General features: G+C 39.2%; 1 protein-coding gene across 3 annotated transcripts in view; it reads right to left on the reverse strand.

The window, feature by feature from the left end:
* DISC1 (DISC1 scaffold protein) overlaps positions 1-16,104 on the reverse strand; it is a 187,675-nt gene that overhangs the window by 154,550 nt on the left and 17,021 nt on the right. For 2 of the 3 annotated variants that reach the window (XM_032683962.1, XM_032683965.1), the window contains exons 1-3: positions 15,304-15,446; positions 13,883-14,880; positions 10,308-10,377 (exon numbers count right to left, since the gene is read on the reverse strand). In XM_032683962.1, the coding sequence (XP_032539853.1) occupies positions 10,308-10,377; positions 13,883-14,863 (1,051 nt within the window). In that variant the 5' untranslated portion in view covers positions 14,864-14,880; positions 15,304-15,446. Of the gene's footprint in view, positions 1-10,307; positions 10,378-13,882; positions 14,881-15,303; positions 15,447-16,104 lie in introns of those variants that run through there. The other variant, XM_032683964.1, reaches the window with a different exon arrangement.

Below are 16,104 nucleotides of genomic sequence, written 5' to 3' on the forward strand. Positions count from 1 at the left end.
GTTCTCTCAGCCTTTCCTCACATGGAAGGTATCCCAGTCCTTTGATCATCTTTGTAGCCCTTCCCTGGACCCTCTTCAGCCTGTCCACTTCTTTTTTTTTTTTTTTCAGCAGGGACCAAAACTGAACACAGGATTCCAGGCGTGGCCTGACAAACGTTGCATAGAGTGGGAAAAAGTTGTAAAGCAGGACAGTCACGAATTTCGTGAGAGTTGGCAGTGCTGAAACATTCATTCAACTTTTTGACCTTACCCTGAGTTCCTAAGAAGAACATTCTTTGAATGGAAATAAGCATTGCACCAGCTTCATCCTAACATTCAAAAGAAATCTGCAGCAGTTAAATCTTAGCTAAGCAGAATATCTATATCAAGGAAGATCCAGCCTCCCTGCACCTCTCTATTGCAAGTTGGTTTGGGTTGTTGCTTTAAACTCCTTTGGATAGAAGGGATGACTGGTAATTTTTGTGACTTTTAACTGACCCCAGTATCATCTGTCTGCTTGTCTGGAAGCCAAGATGATAGCTTTGTGTGCTATACATCATTTCAAAAAAGACCTCCAACTGTTGAGTCAATTGGCCTGCAGATGAGAACTGAAAAAAAAAATAAATCCAGTATTTTACATTGTTTTCTTGATTTTTCCAAAGGTTATCCAGTCTACTTTGGTAAAGGCAGCCTTTCCAGTTGCCTGTCAGGGCTGTATAAATGCTTTCTTTGCTCTCCCAAGGGTACTTCAAAAAAATTCTGCACCACAGGTAACACTTAGCAATATTCCTTTTAGGTAAGCATTGGAGATTATAGGAACTATATGTGCTGTTACATTACATCACAGATGAATCTTGGATATTAAAAAGGGACTTTGGTAATTTTAGGCAGACATGAAGTGTAACTTTGTAGTGGATAGGGGAAAAGAAAATAAGACTATATAAAAATGCATAAGAAAGAAGACACTCCTTAGAACTAATAGGCATCAGCTATACATACCTGAACAACCAACCATCCAAACAACTCTTTAGATCTTCCTACAGACAAAGAAATGTGAACCCTACAAGCCTTACATGAAAGAAATGAAAAAAAAAACATCTATCTTGGCTAAGAACACACCAGCTTCTTGAATCCCTGCTCCAGCAGTGGGGAAGGCACACAAGTCACTGACCTGTTCACAACTGCTACAGAAAGAACAAACCTGGGTAAGCACAGAGAAGGCCAGGCAGCACACTGAACTCCAGAGAGAGAATTGGGAGCACAGAAGTTCACTTTTCTAACAGAAACAGAGGAAAGGTTGCCCCTTAAGGAAAAGGAGAGCCAGGAAAGCGTTTACAAGCAAGGAGGGTACGCTTCCCCGAAGAACTAATTTTCCATCCCTCCTAATTTCTGAAATCAAAATCGATTTTATAAGCAAACATTCAGTTTTTATTCATTATTAGCTGCTCTTAAGAGCATTCACTCTAAACAATAATTAGAGGTGTTTTTAGGAAGTTTCTATTAAGGAATTATAGGCGATAAAATTGAAGCAGGGAAAAAAGGGCTTCTAGACAAATTAAAAGCAGACACAGCACGCGAGGCAGACTTGGCCCCTAACTCCAGAGACAAGAGAAATGACACTGTTGCTTGCACACAAGGGAGACCAGGAAATGTGGTTAACACCACTAATAGCACAGCTCCTACAGGAGCATACATGGAGGTACAAGAAACCTCTCACCACAGGCCTTTTAAAGTTCAAGTTTACTCCTTAAAGCTACAACCCCAGGGGATGCTTGTCCAGCAGAACCAGGCCTGCTGCATTATCCCTCCAAATTACTCCAGTCCTCACATGACCTACGTCTCCTGCAGTCATCACATAACTGAGCTCTGGCTTGAAGAGGGACTGAATTCACCTGAATATTTTAATCTGAGCAAAAGCAGCATTTTTCAGGGCACTTCAACAAGCCAAGAAAGCTTTGTTTCACATTCTTTGACATAACAAATAATTTTTTTCCTGCATTCAACAAACAAGTGTGTCACAAGTAAAGAAAGTAAGTAAAATACAGCTCAGCTGCTTTGCTGCCCACACTGTTCCCAAGTAACTCTCATCTGTTTGCACTGGGGAGGTATTAGCCATTCACACACAGGCAGTCTTGCCTTCTCCTTGCTTGATTGAAAAGGAAAGGGCTCCCCCCCCCAAGAAGTAACAGCAATGGAATAGTTTTACTGAGCATGTAAGGCTGTCCCTATATATTCAGCCTGAATGGGTCAGTCAATATAACAGCTATAGATAAGAAGAGCCTAAGTATTTTGAAAGCAGGAGGAGGGCACAGAGAAATAACTCTTGTACACAGTAACAGGCAGGTTCACTCAATAAGTAAAATGGCACCAGTGCCTGGCATGGGGAGTGAAGATTATTTGTTTCTCTGACAGATTCCTCACCTTCTTATTTGGAACTGCATGATTGTTTTCAAAAATGTCCAAAAGAAGAAATGTAGAAGTCATTTAAATGAAATAAGAGAATCCTACTGAATCCTGTGTATTCCTCATTATAAGCCCTAGGAGTTACAGGTGGGGAAAAAAAGCGCCTGATATAGGAAATATAAAACTGTACAAAATTCAGACTTATCTACAGGCAGACAAGAACAGAATTGTGATGGCAGAATAATTATATCAGAAAGCTATTTCCAGTAGCAATGCTTCTACAGGCACAGTGCTCTGAAAGAGAATTAAATTTTAATTCTAGAGTTATTCTACTTTGGATTTTTATTTTCCTTTCCCCAAATATTTCTTCTCTTTCTCCTCCTCAGCATCCTCAGTGTTTCTTTCTCTGGAAGACTTTGTCATTTTATACAATATTATGAATTTATTTTTTTTAAACACACTTATACATCTTGATTCTTCTTACCCTAGGTTCTGTGAGGCAGGTGAAATAGCATGACCAGAACCACGCTGTTCAGAACTCCTCACTATTTTAATATTTACTATATAGCACCAGATTATCCAGCTGTTGAAGCCTGCCTGTTAATGGGGCCATTTCAGCTCTCACTCAAAAGTGTTTTCTCCACCAAGTACAGGTCATGATTAAAATATTTCAAACCAACACCCCCTGCACTTCAATATGAATTCAGATTTGATTTTAATTACATCTGTGCACCATGAATTTGACCAGACACCATCCAACAATGAGGAAGGAGTATTATCAGTTCTCCACAGAGGACTTACACTGGAAGACTTTCATGTCGGCTTTCAAATGGTAGTCACATTCATTCAGCACCATTTTAACCCCTAATTACAGAGAATTTGCATTACTGTGACATCCAGAAGTTTCTACCCATATTCAGTCATTTATTAAGCAGATGATAACTGAAAAGAGGAGGTGTCCCATTTCCCTTAAAATTTTTATATCCTAAGTGTAAGACAAGGGCAGCAAAATCAATTTCTACTTGTTGGCTGAATTAATAGCCACACTGTCTCCAGTGGTCATATTGCAAATGAAACACAATTTTCTTATTTGGAGATAATATTTCTAAAGAGTAAGGGAAAAGATAAGTCTGTCCTGAATATAAAATTTGTTTTCAAGTGCAAAGTAAGCAGATGGGCTGGCTGAGTATCAGGAGAGCCATGTCACTCACTCAGTGGGTACTGTCCAGATAGCACATCAACACTTCTCCCAAGTTACACCCATCAGAGCCCTATGTTTCAAACAGCAATTCAGCAAGTAATATCTTAAATTACCCATAATTGCTTATTTTGTTCATATTTTTTCATTGCCTGTTTGTTTGTAAAAGACTAGCCAGGCTGTCTGGGAACAGCTTGGCTGCATCATGGACTGAGAAATAGGGTCCAACTATCATAGGAGGGGTGGCCAGCAGTGTCAGTTTTAGACAGCAGATGGCCAGGAGCAGAGAAAGCTTCCAAGCACACGGTTTGCCAAAACTTCAGCAATTTTCTTTTTGTTCAAGCAGCTTCCAGAAACACAAGATGTAGCCGAACCTCTTCACACTGGCCAAGAGTAAAATACGAGACCATAGTAGAATCCTACAAAATACTATCACTTCCTAAAAATATTTAGGCTGCACAGTTTAAGCGAGATACTGCATGAGTACAGCAGTTTCCTCTCCAATATTGGCTAAGGAATTAGAGATGTAGAAAACGTGACTGCATTTTCAGTGTGGGGGCACAAGCAGACCAACAGCAAGATCCTGTTCTACCTCAAAGACACACCTTGATGTGATGGAAACTAAACAGCTGGGCTAAAACGAGGATTCACATCAAAAGCATTTCAAGAAGCTTCTGAAGATGCATGTGCTTTATATGTAACGAATAAACACAACAAGTCAAAGCACCAAGAAATGCATACCAGACTTCCCTCTCATGAGCATTGGTAATTACTATATTATTTTAGTCTTAAAAAAAGTTTTTCCTGTTGTCTACAGGACAGCAAGATAAGGAAATTCATACCTTTAAATTGTGACTCCTGCTCAGTTTTGTGAGTAAAAAAACCAAAAAAACCCACCAAACCACACAGTAGCAACTGGATACACCTAACACAGATTGCATAAAAAGAAACGATGTCATTACTGCTGCTAGTAAACAGAAGACATGGTAAAGCATTTGGACAACGGCACCAAACAATAAATGGATATGTACAAAAAAAGACTTCTATCTTTTCATTTCAGCCATCTTAGAGAAATACAAGGTGTAAGAGTTGCACGGCTTGTGTTACCTCTGTTTTGTTACGAGGTAAATTAAGTCTAATTTATACTTCACATAAGCATTTGCTATCCTTAACCACCCAAACTCTTTGGTGGAGGTTATCTGAATTTGTCAGAGTAGGACAAGATAAACAAGATTCATGCAACAAAGATTTGGGGTTGGGAATTTGTACAGGCCCTTTCCAACATCCTCTTAATAGCTTTACTGGGAAGTTGTAAAAATGAACATGAAACCCAAAAAGGCTTAGCCACATATTTAAGGAAACTTCTACAGCTTGTGATGAAACAAAGCTCTGACTGTATGGCATAACACAAAGTCCTATTTCTTCCATCCACCCCAAATCCACTGACAAGTCAATAGCCTGCAAACTGCAAGTTACAAGCTCATAGTAAATCTCCTGTGTCACAGGAGCTCTGTCCTCCAGCGTCCACTTTTTATTAAGTCAGCATCCTCAGATATAGAGCTTCACTCAATATACAGCTAAGGTTTAAGGATTTAACTTTCAAAGGTACATGCCACACTGAAACAAGTCCAATCCAAAGTAACATGTTCTTTGAGAACTATTTCCAGATATACCTTCTCTCAAATTCATTGTCCTTCCTCAGAAAGAAGCCAACTTGCCTTCGTTTGTATCCTGTTATAGCAGCCATCTGTCAAGCAAGCATTTTAGTTCAAAATAATAGAAGCACAGTAAAGCAGGGATTCTGTCCAACCCTCATCCACAAATAGCACTTCCAGGAAAAAAAGAAATTTAAAAAAAAAAAAAAAAAGAAAAAAAGACAACAAAAAGAACAACACACCACCCACCTGCTTCAATATCTAATTGGTTCAAATGTTGTAAGAGTTATGACTAGAAATAGTACTTTACACTGGGAAAAATATTCTTCCAGTTTAAACTGCAAAAAGAAATTTGGAGATACCAAACAGCTATACACCTGGCCAGGAGTTCAGAGTTTTGGAGTTTGCAAGAACCACTGTAAGAAAAGTCCAAGGCCTCCCTCGGAATGCCACTTAACACAACATTTTTAACCCAGCCATTAATTAACATGATACTCTATTGTTTTCTCTCTTTCTGCAGAACACACAGCACACAAGTCCACGGCAGCTTACCAATTCACATAGTTCATGCTTTGAGAACTCACCTAAAATAACCGAAGGCTCACATGATGTTAAATGTACTAACAGCCTGAATTTTTATTGCTGAGATAGGATAGGTTTTGCCATGTCTGGCAAAGATGTTTCTGTGTTCTACCTGACATGCTGGACTGATGAGGAGTTGCTCTGATCTACTGTATCACCTTCACTGAATAGTCATAGCTACTCTAAATACAATCTGATTGCACAGGGAAGTTTACATTCCATATCAGTTGCAAACAATGAATCTGTATGCTCACATTTCTGCATACAAGAATTTTCTTTAAAAAAATAATAATTTAAAAAAAACAAACAAACAAAAAAACCCAAAACCAAAAAACAAAACACTCTGAAAAAACTTTCTTCTGAGCAACAAGATGGCACAAGAACCACCAGCAGAGTTCAGCAGCAAGACAGTCCTGATAGTTACCAATCCACTTGCCTCTTGCACCAGGCAAAGTTGAGCAGCTCAAGAAGCAAAAAAACAGGAAAAAGGTTTTCAAATGTTGGGGCAATAGATTTGTACTGAGCAAAACACACTTGCTCCTACTGCAAGCACAACTCCTACAGACACAAAATATATTGTCTTCTTTTTTTCCCCCCCTGTATTCAGCAGTGTGTTTAACCTTGGAGCTGTCAAGTTCCATCATGAATAATGAGCCATGACAACACTTCAAGTGATCCTTGGAGAACAGACCAATTTTTCCTATATGCTAGGCAAGGCAAAATGCTTATATTCCCATGGTACTGTACCTGCTTTGAAAATATACAGTAATGTGGCCATCAAGAGGAGACCACAAGTAAATACAGAAAAGAAAAACAAATCACTTATTTCCTGATATTTCAGCCCCTACAAACAGAAAGAGTAGTAAAACAAGTAACATCCTAATGGTTCCTATTTAAAAATATACCAGGGCTGAGGAGATTTGTCTCACTGAATATGCATTTCACGTAACCATTTCACAGTATGAATAACTGCATTTGAAACAACCCATGACAGCTACAGTATGAAGAGAGAACACCCTGCAGTTTCACTGCACCGTGCTCAGTGACCTGCAGTAGATGAGCAGCAATATAGGACAGGGGGGTGGCCTCTGCCCAAGTAGCCCCCCAGCACTCTTGGAACAAACATATCCCCCACTCCATCCCATGGCACTGCAAGAAAGTATAGGAAAAAAATGTAATTATTTGAATGACTGACTGAAGCTCCCCTACACCAACACCCTACCCATGCCAAGGCAGGACTTCCAGAAGGCACAGCACAAGTAACCAAGCAACGGCAAGTGCCATTTCTGCTGCGCACCTCTCAAGCCCAAAATGAGGAAGAAGAGAAGGAGCAAATAGATTCACCTAAAGAAAGGAAAAACTAGGAAGAAACAAGCTGAAGATTTAAACAGGTATTCCGTTGTCTTTTAAACAAAAATGGAAGGTTGTGGTCGCAAAAAGCCCTTAAAAAAAAATCATCACTCATTCATCACTAACAGACCTGAGCAGCATGCATTTGTCCTGTATTTCTGTAAAGGGGGAAAACAAATATATCCTTATTCCTGCGAAGTTTGCAGTGTCACACAGCAGAAACCAGTCCTGAGCACTTTGAGGAGTTTTAAGTACTAACACTTCTCCATCCTACTAAACTGCTGTAAAAAAAAAAAAAAAACCAAAAAAAAACCTGAGGCCCTTCCTGCAAGACTAGATGACTCAGAAAGCTGAAGTCAGAAAATCCCTTCAACTATGATCAGAGCTAGAGAGGAGCCTCTAACAACAAAGCAGTAATTACACATGATAATGTATTTATTGACAATTTAATTTTCCACTTGGGAGTCCAGTCACTCATACCCCTCCCTCCACCTGCTCTCTTTCCCCCCTACTCACCTCTTCCATATATAGGGCATTTATCAGTTATCCACATCACAGTAGGTCTACCTTTCTCCTAGAGAACTTCCAAATGAGTAAGACCAGTGTCATCACCACACACAGCACGACCATCCTCTCTGGTTCAAAACAGTTCTGCTCTTAACAGAGGACTCTGTGTACACTCAAGGTCATTCCCCAAATTACAGGGACAGTAATCTTCTGCATATAGTTAAAACGTCATTAGCCCTCCGTATACACCATGTTGGTTTCTCCCATTCCCTGATAATACACTGCCATTTATGCTCCACATCACAGTTCTGCACATTTAGCAATTCCATTCCCTGCTAGCAATATTTGACAATAAGAGCATTTTAAAGAAGGCTAATTACAAATTTCACTTGAACAGAAATTGGTACTGGGCCAATTTGTAAGCTCTTTAATAAGCTTTCAAATTTCACACCAGGGAAGACTGTTCTCTACCAGGAGCAGTGACATAGCTCTAAAAGCAAAGGTGGAAATCTTGCCACTGCAAGATGAGGAAGGAAGGTCACAGCTCTGATTCTCCTTGCAGCACTGCACCTTCTCCATGTGACTCTTTCCTTGAAAATATGCTGCCCATGTTTCATGAACAAAAAACCTAAAAAAGCCAGTTCAGATACCATGAAAATAATGAAAAGCAGTATCAAAAACCCCTTGGTTCACAGTTTTATCAGAAGAGGAACAAAGACCGCTATGACAGAAAGCAGGTCAAGGACTCAAAAGCTAGAAATTCATAAAATTAAGGATGCATGGTCACACACATGCTTGAAGCATGGCATTTTCTGAGAACAGTGGTGTCTCAAGACGGACTCCCAGTTTTCAAAGGGATAGAAGAACCCAAGGTAAATTTTCTCAAGCACTTCAGCATCTAGTCCCATATCAGGACAAATGTTTTCTGTCTATATATACACCAGACTTAGCACAGAAAACAGCAATCCCACCTGTGGATGCTTCTTACCACCTTTGTACTGCTGCCACTTTTTCTCTCTGTGTTCACAATACGTGGTGAAATAACATTTCAGCCAAATCATTTTTCTGAGGGGAAGATTCTGCAAATCACCCTCCGTGCTACCTGCTTGATAACCAGGGTGGAACTGAAAAGGGTAGTTGATGAAGTGATGGTCAACAGAACATTGGTCCTGTTTTAAGGGTACAAGACTAGCACCCAGGAAAACTACGGAAGGGCTTTCTGTGCAAGATTCAAGACAAGTCATAATTTTTCCCTGTGGTCAGTGACAGGGAGATCACAAGGAGATGTCACATCTGACACACTGAAATACTGCTGTCAGAGTGGCTGACTGCCCAGAGAATCCCAGCTGGAATCTGTGCTAACCATGTGCACCAAGTACACAGCTGTTGGGAAGTCTCCAACTGCGAGCTCAACCCACAGACACTAGAAAAAGAAGAGTTGTGAGTGTTACACATGTAAAGCGCACACATGAATAATATCTATTTGACAGAGATTAAATCCATGAATATGTAAAACATCCTTAGTTTTTAAAGTACCTAAACATTTTCCCCATCAGGAGGTGCCACACTAAAAGAATGATTTGGGATGGTAGCAAACTCTTCTCCTATACATAGACGGGCCTTTAAGAGGCCAATAGAACCACTCTTGCAAAAGGGCTACATGCCTACTCCCTACACACTATTAAAACACATTTTCATCACCTTGGAGACTTCTTTGAGGGCAGGAAGTCATGGTACAACTGTAAGCATCACACACTCACTTCGAAAGGCAAACCATAAGTTCTGACCACTGCCCAATCTCTAAAAGCTGAGAATAAGAAAGTGGCAGGAAAGGAGTTATCTTTTTCCAGTCTTATTCTCTCAATTCACGCATATTTTACTGACATGTTTGCAGGGTTTTCCAACTAATTATAGATCTAGGGGGAAGAATTTAACCTAGAACCTCCAGACTATCTAAACATGAGTACCTGAACACAGACTACCAGAGTAGGAAACAAGAAGAATATGTGTTAATAAATGCTCTAATTATTAATGTGTGCACACACCAAGCTTATCAGAAGTGCCAAGCCATTTGAAAAGCACTATTGAAAGACAGCCATTTGCCAGCAACTCTATCATCACCATATTCTCTAGTTGGTTTTGATTGAATTCAGTGACATCAACTTAATCCCACAGGACAGTATCATTCACTTTTATAACAGCTACTGACCTTATTTCTGTGTTTGAGCCCTGTTGTAGTGTCATGACTAAATGTGGCAAGCAACAAATCTCACTCTGTCAGCAGCCAGCGCCTGTCCTTTCTCCTTTTAAAGCTTTCATTCATTTCTGCAATTTTTTTTAAAGTCATGCTGCTTCAAAACAGCTGATCCAGATGGTGGATATTTGGATTTCAACCTTCCCACATGGTGATGTGGCTCAAGAAAATAAAAACTGTTGCTACCTGCTGCTGACCTACTTTAATTTGCTTCCTGCCATACAAAAGAATAAAGAATACAGTTCATTGAACTAGTCTTCCACACCTACCAACTGTTATGTAGGAAATATAAAATAAAATTAAGAGAGAAAGGCGAAGGAAAGAAAAAAAAAAAAACGGCAGCATGATCCCATGGAGAATAGAGGGGAGCAATTCTCACCTCTATCATAGTCATCTTCCTCTATTGCTTTTTCCTGAAGCCTCTGAAGTTGTAAGATCAAGGATTTTATCTAGGGAAAGAAAAAAAAGTTAATTATGAAGAAGCTGCATTTAAAAATATTTAGACTATTAACCTCTACATAATATAATGGCTTACTAAATCACTACAATGACCAAATTTTAATAATTAAGCCCAGTATTTGTTAATTAGACAGACCTATTTGGAAGTCAGTTGAACTGAAGCTACTTGAGCCAAGCATGGCTTTAGTCCAAACACATACAGAGAATAACAAATGATATTTCTTGAAAAGAAAAGGAGATCATGTGATCACAGGATATTTTTCACCCTTTGACTAAATCAAAGTAGGATTATTAGAGGATTCTGTCAGCATGACATATACTTCTGATCACACTGCACTCAACAGTGTGTTCTCGAGCCCATTCCAACAATTTTTTCCCTGAGTTTTGCACAGAATACAATATTTCCATATGCAAACCACATTTTATTCTGTAACTAGAAAGAGAAATGCAGTATGAATATTTTGGAACAGGTATACTCATGTTATGGGTCAGAAGACAGTATTCATACACACACAACAAAGTTTCATTAAAATACAATTTAGGTTCATCTACATAATGTCGATGTTTGCATTTTCAGTTCACAATCCAAATGCTGGATGAAGAAAAAAGCAGAACACCAAGAATACCTAAACTACATACAGACTGCTCTCTCACACCCAAAAAGAAACTTCTACCATAATAAAGTTTTATTTCAAAAGCTAATGTTTTTCTTTGTTAACATCAAAGAGTCTGGACTAAAGTTCTAAATTTACTAAAAATTTGTAAGGCTAGGTGTGCATTCCAAGGCCTTTACAAGTTTTTACTGTAAAAAGAAATTGGCTAGAAGGTAGGTTTAGTCCTCTCCTCATTGCCATGCTAGCCATAGCCTAGCAGGGCTACAGTTACAAGACTGAAATGTGTTTCTTATTCAATTTATACATGACAGGTACCAAACAAACCAATATCAGCACTGAAAAAGGTAAGCCTGGAAAAAAAGCAGCATATATTCCTACAGTCCAAAGCCTGAAAGTGCTTGGGAAAGCATTTTCCAACACAACAAAATCCATGCTTTAGACATTCTGCATTTACAGAGTACTTCACTCCTCCCTGAAACTCTTTCATATTTAATCCCTATATTTAAACTCTAAATTGAATAGAGAAAAAGAGGTACAGCCAGTCAACAACTTCATAGAAGCACTCAGTTATTGAGACTACACAATCAACACACAAATTAGGTAAGACCTTTAAATTCAGGATATCCCTTCTAAACATGGTATGTGAAAGTGGACTAGTCAGAAAAGAACTATAAAAAATAAAGCCAGAAAAGTATCCAAAAATGGCTGATTAATAATAGGCTATAGGATGGCCCAGAAGAAAAACAAACACAAAACATTGTATACATTCCCATTTCCTCAAGGCTTTATTTTATTTTGGTTTTCATATCCTGAGACTCCAATCTTTTTTCTCTGAGGCTGCTGAGGAATGTGTAAGATACTGAAGGGAGGAGCTCTGAATTCTCATCGTAAACTATTTTCTGTATTTTATGCCTGACTTTTGACAGAGCTTTAAAGAAGCCTGCAGTAGGAATGATTCAAATGACACTTTTTTTCACATATATGATGTATAACAACCATCTATACTGCAATACAGCTTTGTTGCTGTTTGCAGTGTTTATTCCATCATGTGCTACAGGGGCAGGTCATTTAAAGTCTGCTTGGGTACCACAGCCCAGGCTCACCCACGGCAAACTGACTGATGCTGCCACAGTACAATGTTTTCTATTTGCAGGCTAGTAAGACATTTGGAGCTCAACTCAAAGAGCTGCTTCAGCATGGCATGTCCTATATCTGTACCAGATGATGATCACTTTTGTTTTTAAGTACAGAAAATGCATAATTTTAACAATTTTGATATTGTCTCCTTTTCTTGACTGCAGTTGCTTTTGTTCCTTTCTGAAAACTTTAAGACTTGCTCATTATCATTACAATAGGAAGGTGCTTCAAATTAAACATACACGACTGGCTAACCAAGGGCAAAGACATCTGAGGGCACAAATCCCCAATTCTCCTTTCAACGAATTAATGAATACAGAAATTAAAGATAGCAATGTTTCATTTGTGCCTATCAAAAAAATACTGAAAAGAAAGAAAAATAACTTCCTATTTTGATTGTGTTATATATTCCCAAATTTGTAGCAAATGAATTTCCCAAACCATCCCAGACCACAGGCACGTTGTCATTCCAGGCATGAAGCCAAAGAAACTGCTCCATGTCAATGTCTGTGAAGTCTGTAAATAACAGAACCTAGTTTGAGTTCTACATGAATCCTCTATGGAAAGAAAGTATTAGAGAGGATTGCAGGCCCAGGTCAGATGTCATGCAGAAAAAAGCAATAGTAAAAGTTTCTCAACCTTCTGTCTTACCCAGACAGCAGGGTTGTGCTAAGTCTCCCCAGAGACGGTTCTTTCATCAGGCCTAAAGACAATACAGTGTATCTCAACAGTTATGTATCTGAGCTGAGAAGTCACAAGAACCTGAGTTTCTGAAAGGCACTAATGAAACAATTAAAAAAATCCAACCAACCCAACAAAGAAAAACCAAACAAAAAGCCCACCACACCAGAAAAACCCCACTACCTACTCAGTGCGCCTTGAACAAATTAGTGAAATACATTGTGTCCATATTAATGTCTAGATTACTGCTTCCTGGTTGCATAACAAATCTAGTATTTGGTTCCTTGGAGCAGGTAAACTCAGAATTACTTTCCTCCAATGCCCACCCTGCCATCCCAGAAACCATATAACAAAACACAGATGATCCTTCTTAAAGTTTCCTCACCCCTCTCCCATAAAGGACACAGTGAATGACTGCCTGTACACATTGCAGGTGTAAGTGTGGGTATATACATACATGCAGAAATAAAGACTCCTGACTCACTGCTCCACTACTTCTCTGTGGTGGAAGAGAAAAAAAAAAAAGGTTCCATTCCCAGCTGGAGGCAGAGAGGGACTTGACCCCCATTTTTCTTCATGTAGGGAGAGTACCCATCTCTTAGATTACATGCTACTCTCACACAGTTGCCTCACTCCAAGAAGTCTCTAGCTAAACTTAAACATTTCCAGTTAAAAAGTTTTACGTTGTTAAATCATGATGCTTCAAGAAAAGAGTTATCATCCCCAAATTTTGTACTACATATATCCCAAACTGCAGAAAAAACAGCCACCTGTGAAAGAAAACAGTGCTTAATGAACTCAGAAACTTGATGTGTGACATTAGAAGTGAGTTTCAGGTGAACACAGAATAGGGTACTGCAACAACATCACCTTTTTTCTGAAGAACCAAACAAAACCTGTTCTCTCACTTTTATCATACAGAGCACTACTGTAAAACTCTTTGAACAAATGCTACAAAAGCCATTAGTACCTGAACTCCAACATAAACTTTGATTTCAGAACTATAAATAAAAATGTTTTGAGGGACAGGGAGAGGAATCAAAACCAAAGTGAGATTACTGACCTTTAGTGTACTGCGGTTGCCAAGCAAGCAATCCTGCAGCGCTGGTTCATATTTTTTCATCAAAATATCCCAGTTACGGTCACTAACAGTAAAGCTACTTTCATAGCCTGAGGTGACAGAAGAGCCAGCAGATGCTGCATCCAAGGAATCTGTAGAATGTGAAAATGTTGCATCTATATCTGAGAAAGAGAGGGTCTCACAGTCCCGGAATTTATCATTCACAGGGCTCTCATGTTCATGCTCCAAATCCTCACTGGACCTGGAGAAGCAACATGAATCTCCCAAGTTCTCATGAGTTTGTGACATCTCTTCTGGCTTCTGCAGACTTCCTGTGGTTTTGGGATGCAGAACAATCTCAGTTTCCTCAACAGTTGATTTGCCTTCAACATCATTTACCCCAGAGGTCGAGTTCAGGGAGAGCTGTATGAAGCTGAAACTTGAACTAAAACGATCTAAACTATTGTGTGCAACAGCAGAATGAGAAATATCATCTCTGTTTTGATATTCACAGTTGTTATTCACTTCTGTTCGATCCAAAGCATACATATTTGGGGGCTTGTTCACTTTAGCACTGTGGCTTTTCTGCCATGTACAGCATACAGCAGAAACATCTCCTTTGCTTGTTGCGGCAGCAGGGTAAGCTGCTGTCACTGTGTTTTCTGACCGTGGACTCTTGCAACACGATAGATTTTTGCAGCATCCTGGCATATTTCCAGTAGTGGCCAACATTGTTACCCGATCAGCAGGAACTACAGTGCTACTAACTGCACTACAGTGAAGGAATTCAAAGTTATTTTGGCATTGTCTACATAGAGTGCAGTTCTCAAAGTCTCCACAACCCTGCCTTCCATGTTGGAGCTCTCCTGGTCTGGATGGTTTGCAGGCACCAAGGGACTGAAACTCTATCTGTTGCTGAGCTTCTGGCCTCATGTATCCAGGTCTTTTTGCCAGCTTCTTTTTACGAAGGGAGCCTGCAGGCATTAATTGCTGGTGATCATCTGGGGGAGAGAAAAAGAGTCAGTGAAATGCTTCTGCAGTTTTATAGGCTTAACACATTGTAGCATCTGAAGATAGTTGTTCCTGAAATTTCAAGAAGCACGCATTGTTTTCCATTTCAATGAAACAAAGACAATGACCATACTGCAGATAGAGAACACTGCATGTATTCATTCACTTTCTAAAGAATTTGCACCTGGTTTTAAGTGAACTCACTAACAGTCTTGTCCATCAGGACACAAACCTGGATACAATGAATCACCTCATCTTCCCTATTCACAATACCAGTCTACTTTTTCATTCTCAACTTGCTTAAACAGCACATTAAAGGACAGACTTTTAAGTCTCTCAGAACGATGGCAGACTTACAAGCACATGTAAGACAGGACTGAATCTGCATCCAACAAGGTGAGAACCATACTCACAAAGAAATTTTGTTCATAACCTGTTGTTGCTTGTGTCCAGTTTCTTGTGTCCATATCCATGCTTTAATAGTATGAGTAGCAAGTGGTTCAGATTCTGCTTCCAGAACAGATGCAATTCTGTAGCACCCTGTGGCTGCAGATATCAGTCTAATGAAATATTGTAGAAGTTGTCATTTAGATTTATGGTACTACCTATCGTGCAAATTATAGAGTTAAAGGAGAAGCTTTGCATGCAGAACCACCAGTCCTAGAAAACTAATGCTTTCTAGCATTACTGAAGTATTAGTATCATTAAGGAAGGGCCTTTGCTCAATAACTCTATTTCCCCACACATACCATAGTTACACAGATGTAAAGATAAATTTGCTGTTTGCAGAGAATAGAAAACAAACAAAAAATCAACCAAAAAAACCCATGATATAAATCACAGCAAACATTAAAAGCAGGACATCAGAATTGATGTCCTGTCTATGTTTTCTGTATATTTCTATATATATTATGGGTGAAAGATTATGTGGCAATTACTTTCAGTTTCTCAGTTTACTGCTAGTTAAAAGGTATTCCATTTGTCTGTCCTGCACACAATAATGGGAATACAAGCTTTGCGCTGTCATCCATTTTGTATCATGGAAACATATTGACTGGACCTATTTGCCGGAATCACCCTTCAAGGGAATCTGATGTCTAGCTGAATTATGCCCTCTGCTCACTGAAACAGAATCAAATTGCCAGAATCTCAGGTATTAGATATATTCATATCCCACACACAGAGCTCTTCCAAAAACATAAGTTTCAGATTTT

Source organism: Chiroxiphia lanceolata, chromosome 3, assembly GCF_009829145.1.
Source record: "Chiroxiphia lanceolata isolate bChiLan1 chromosome 3, bChiLan1.pri, whole genome shotgun sequence".
In the NCBI taxonomy this organism is placed as follows: domain Eukaryota; kingdom Metazoa; phylum Chordata; class Aves; order Passeriformes; family Pipridae; genus Chiroxiphia; species Chiroxiphia lanceolata.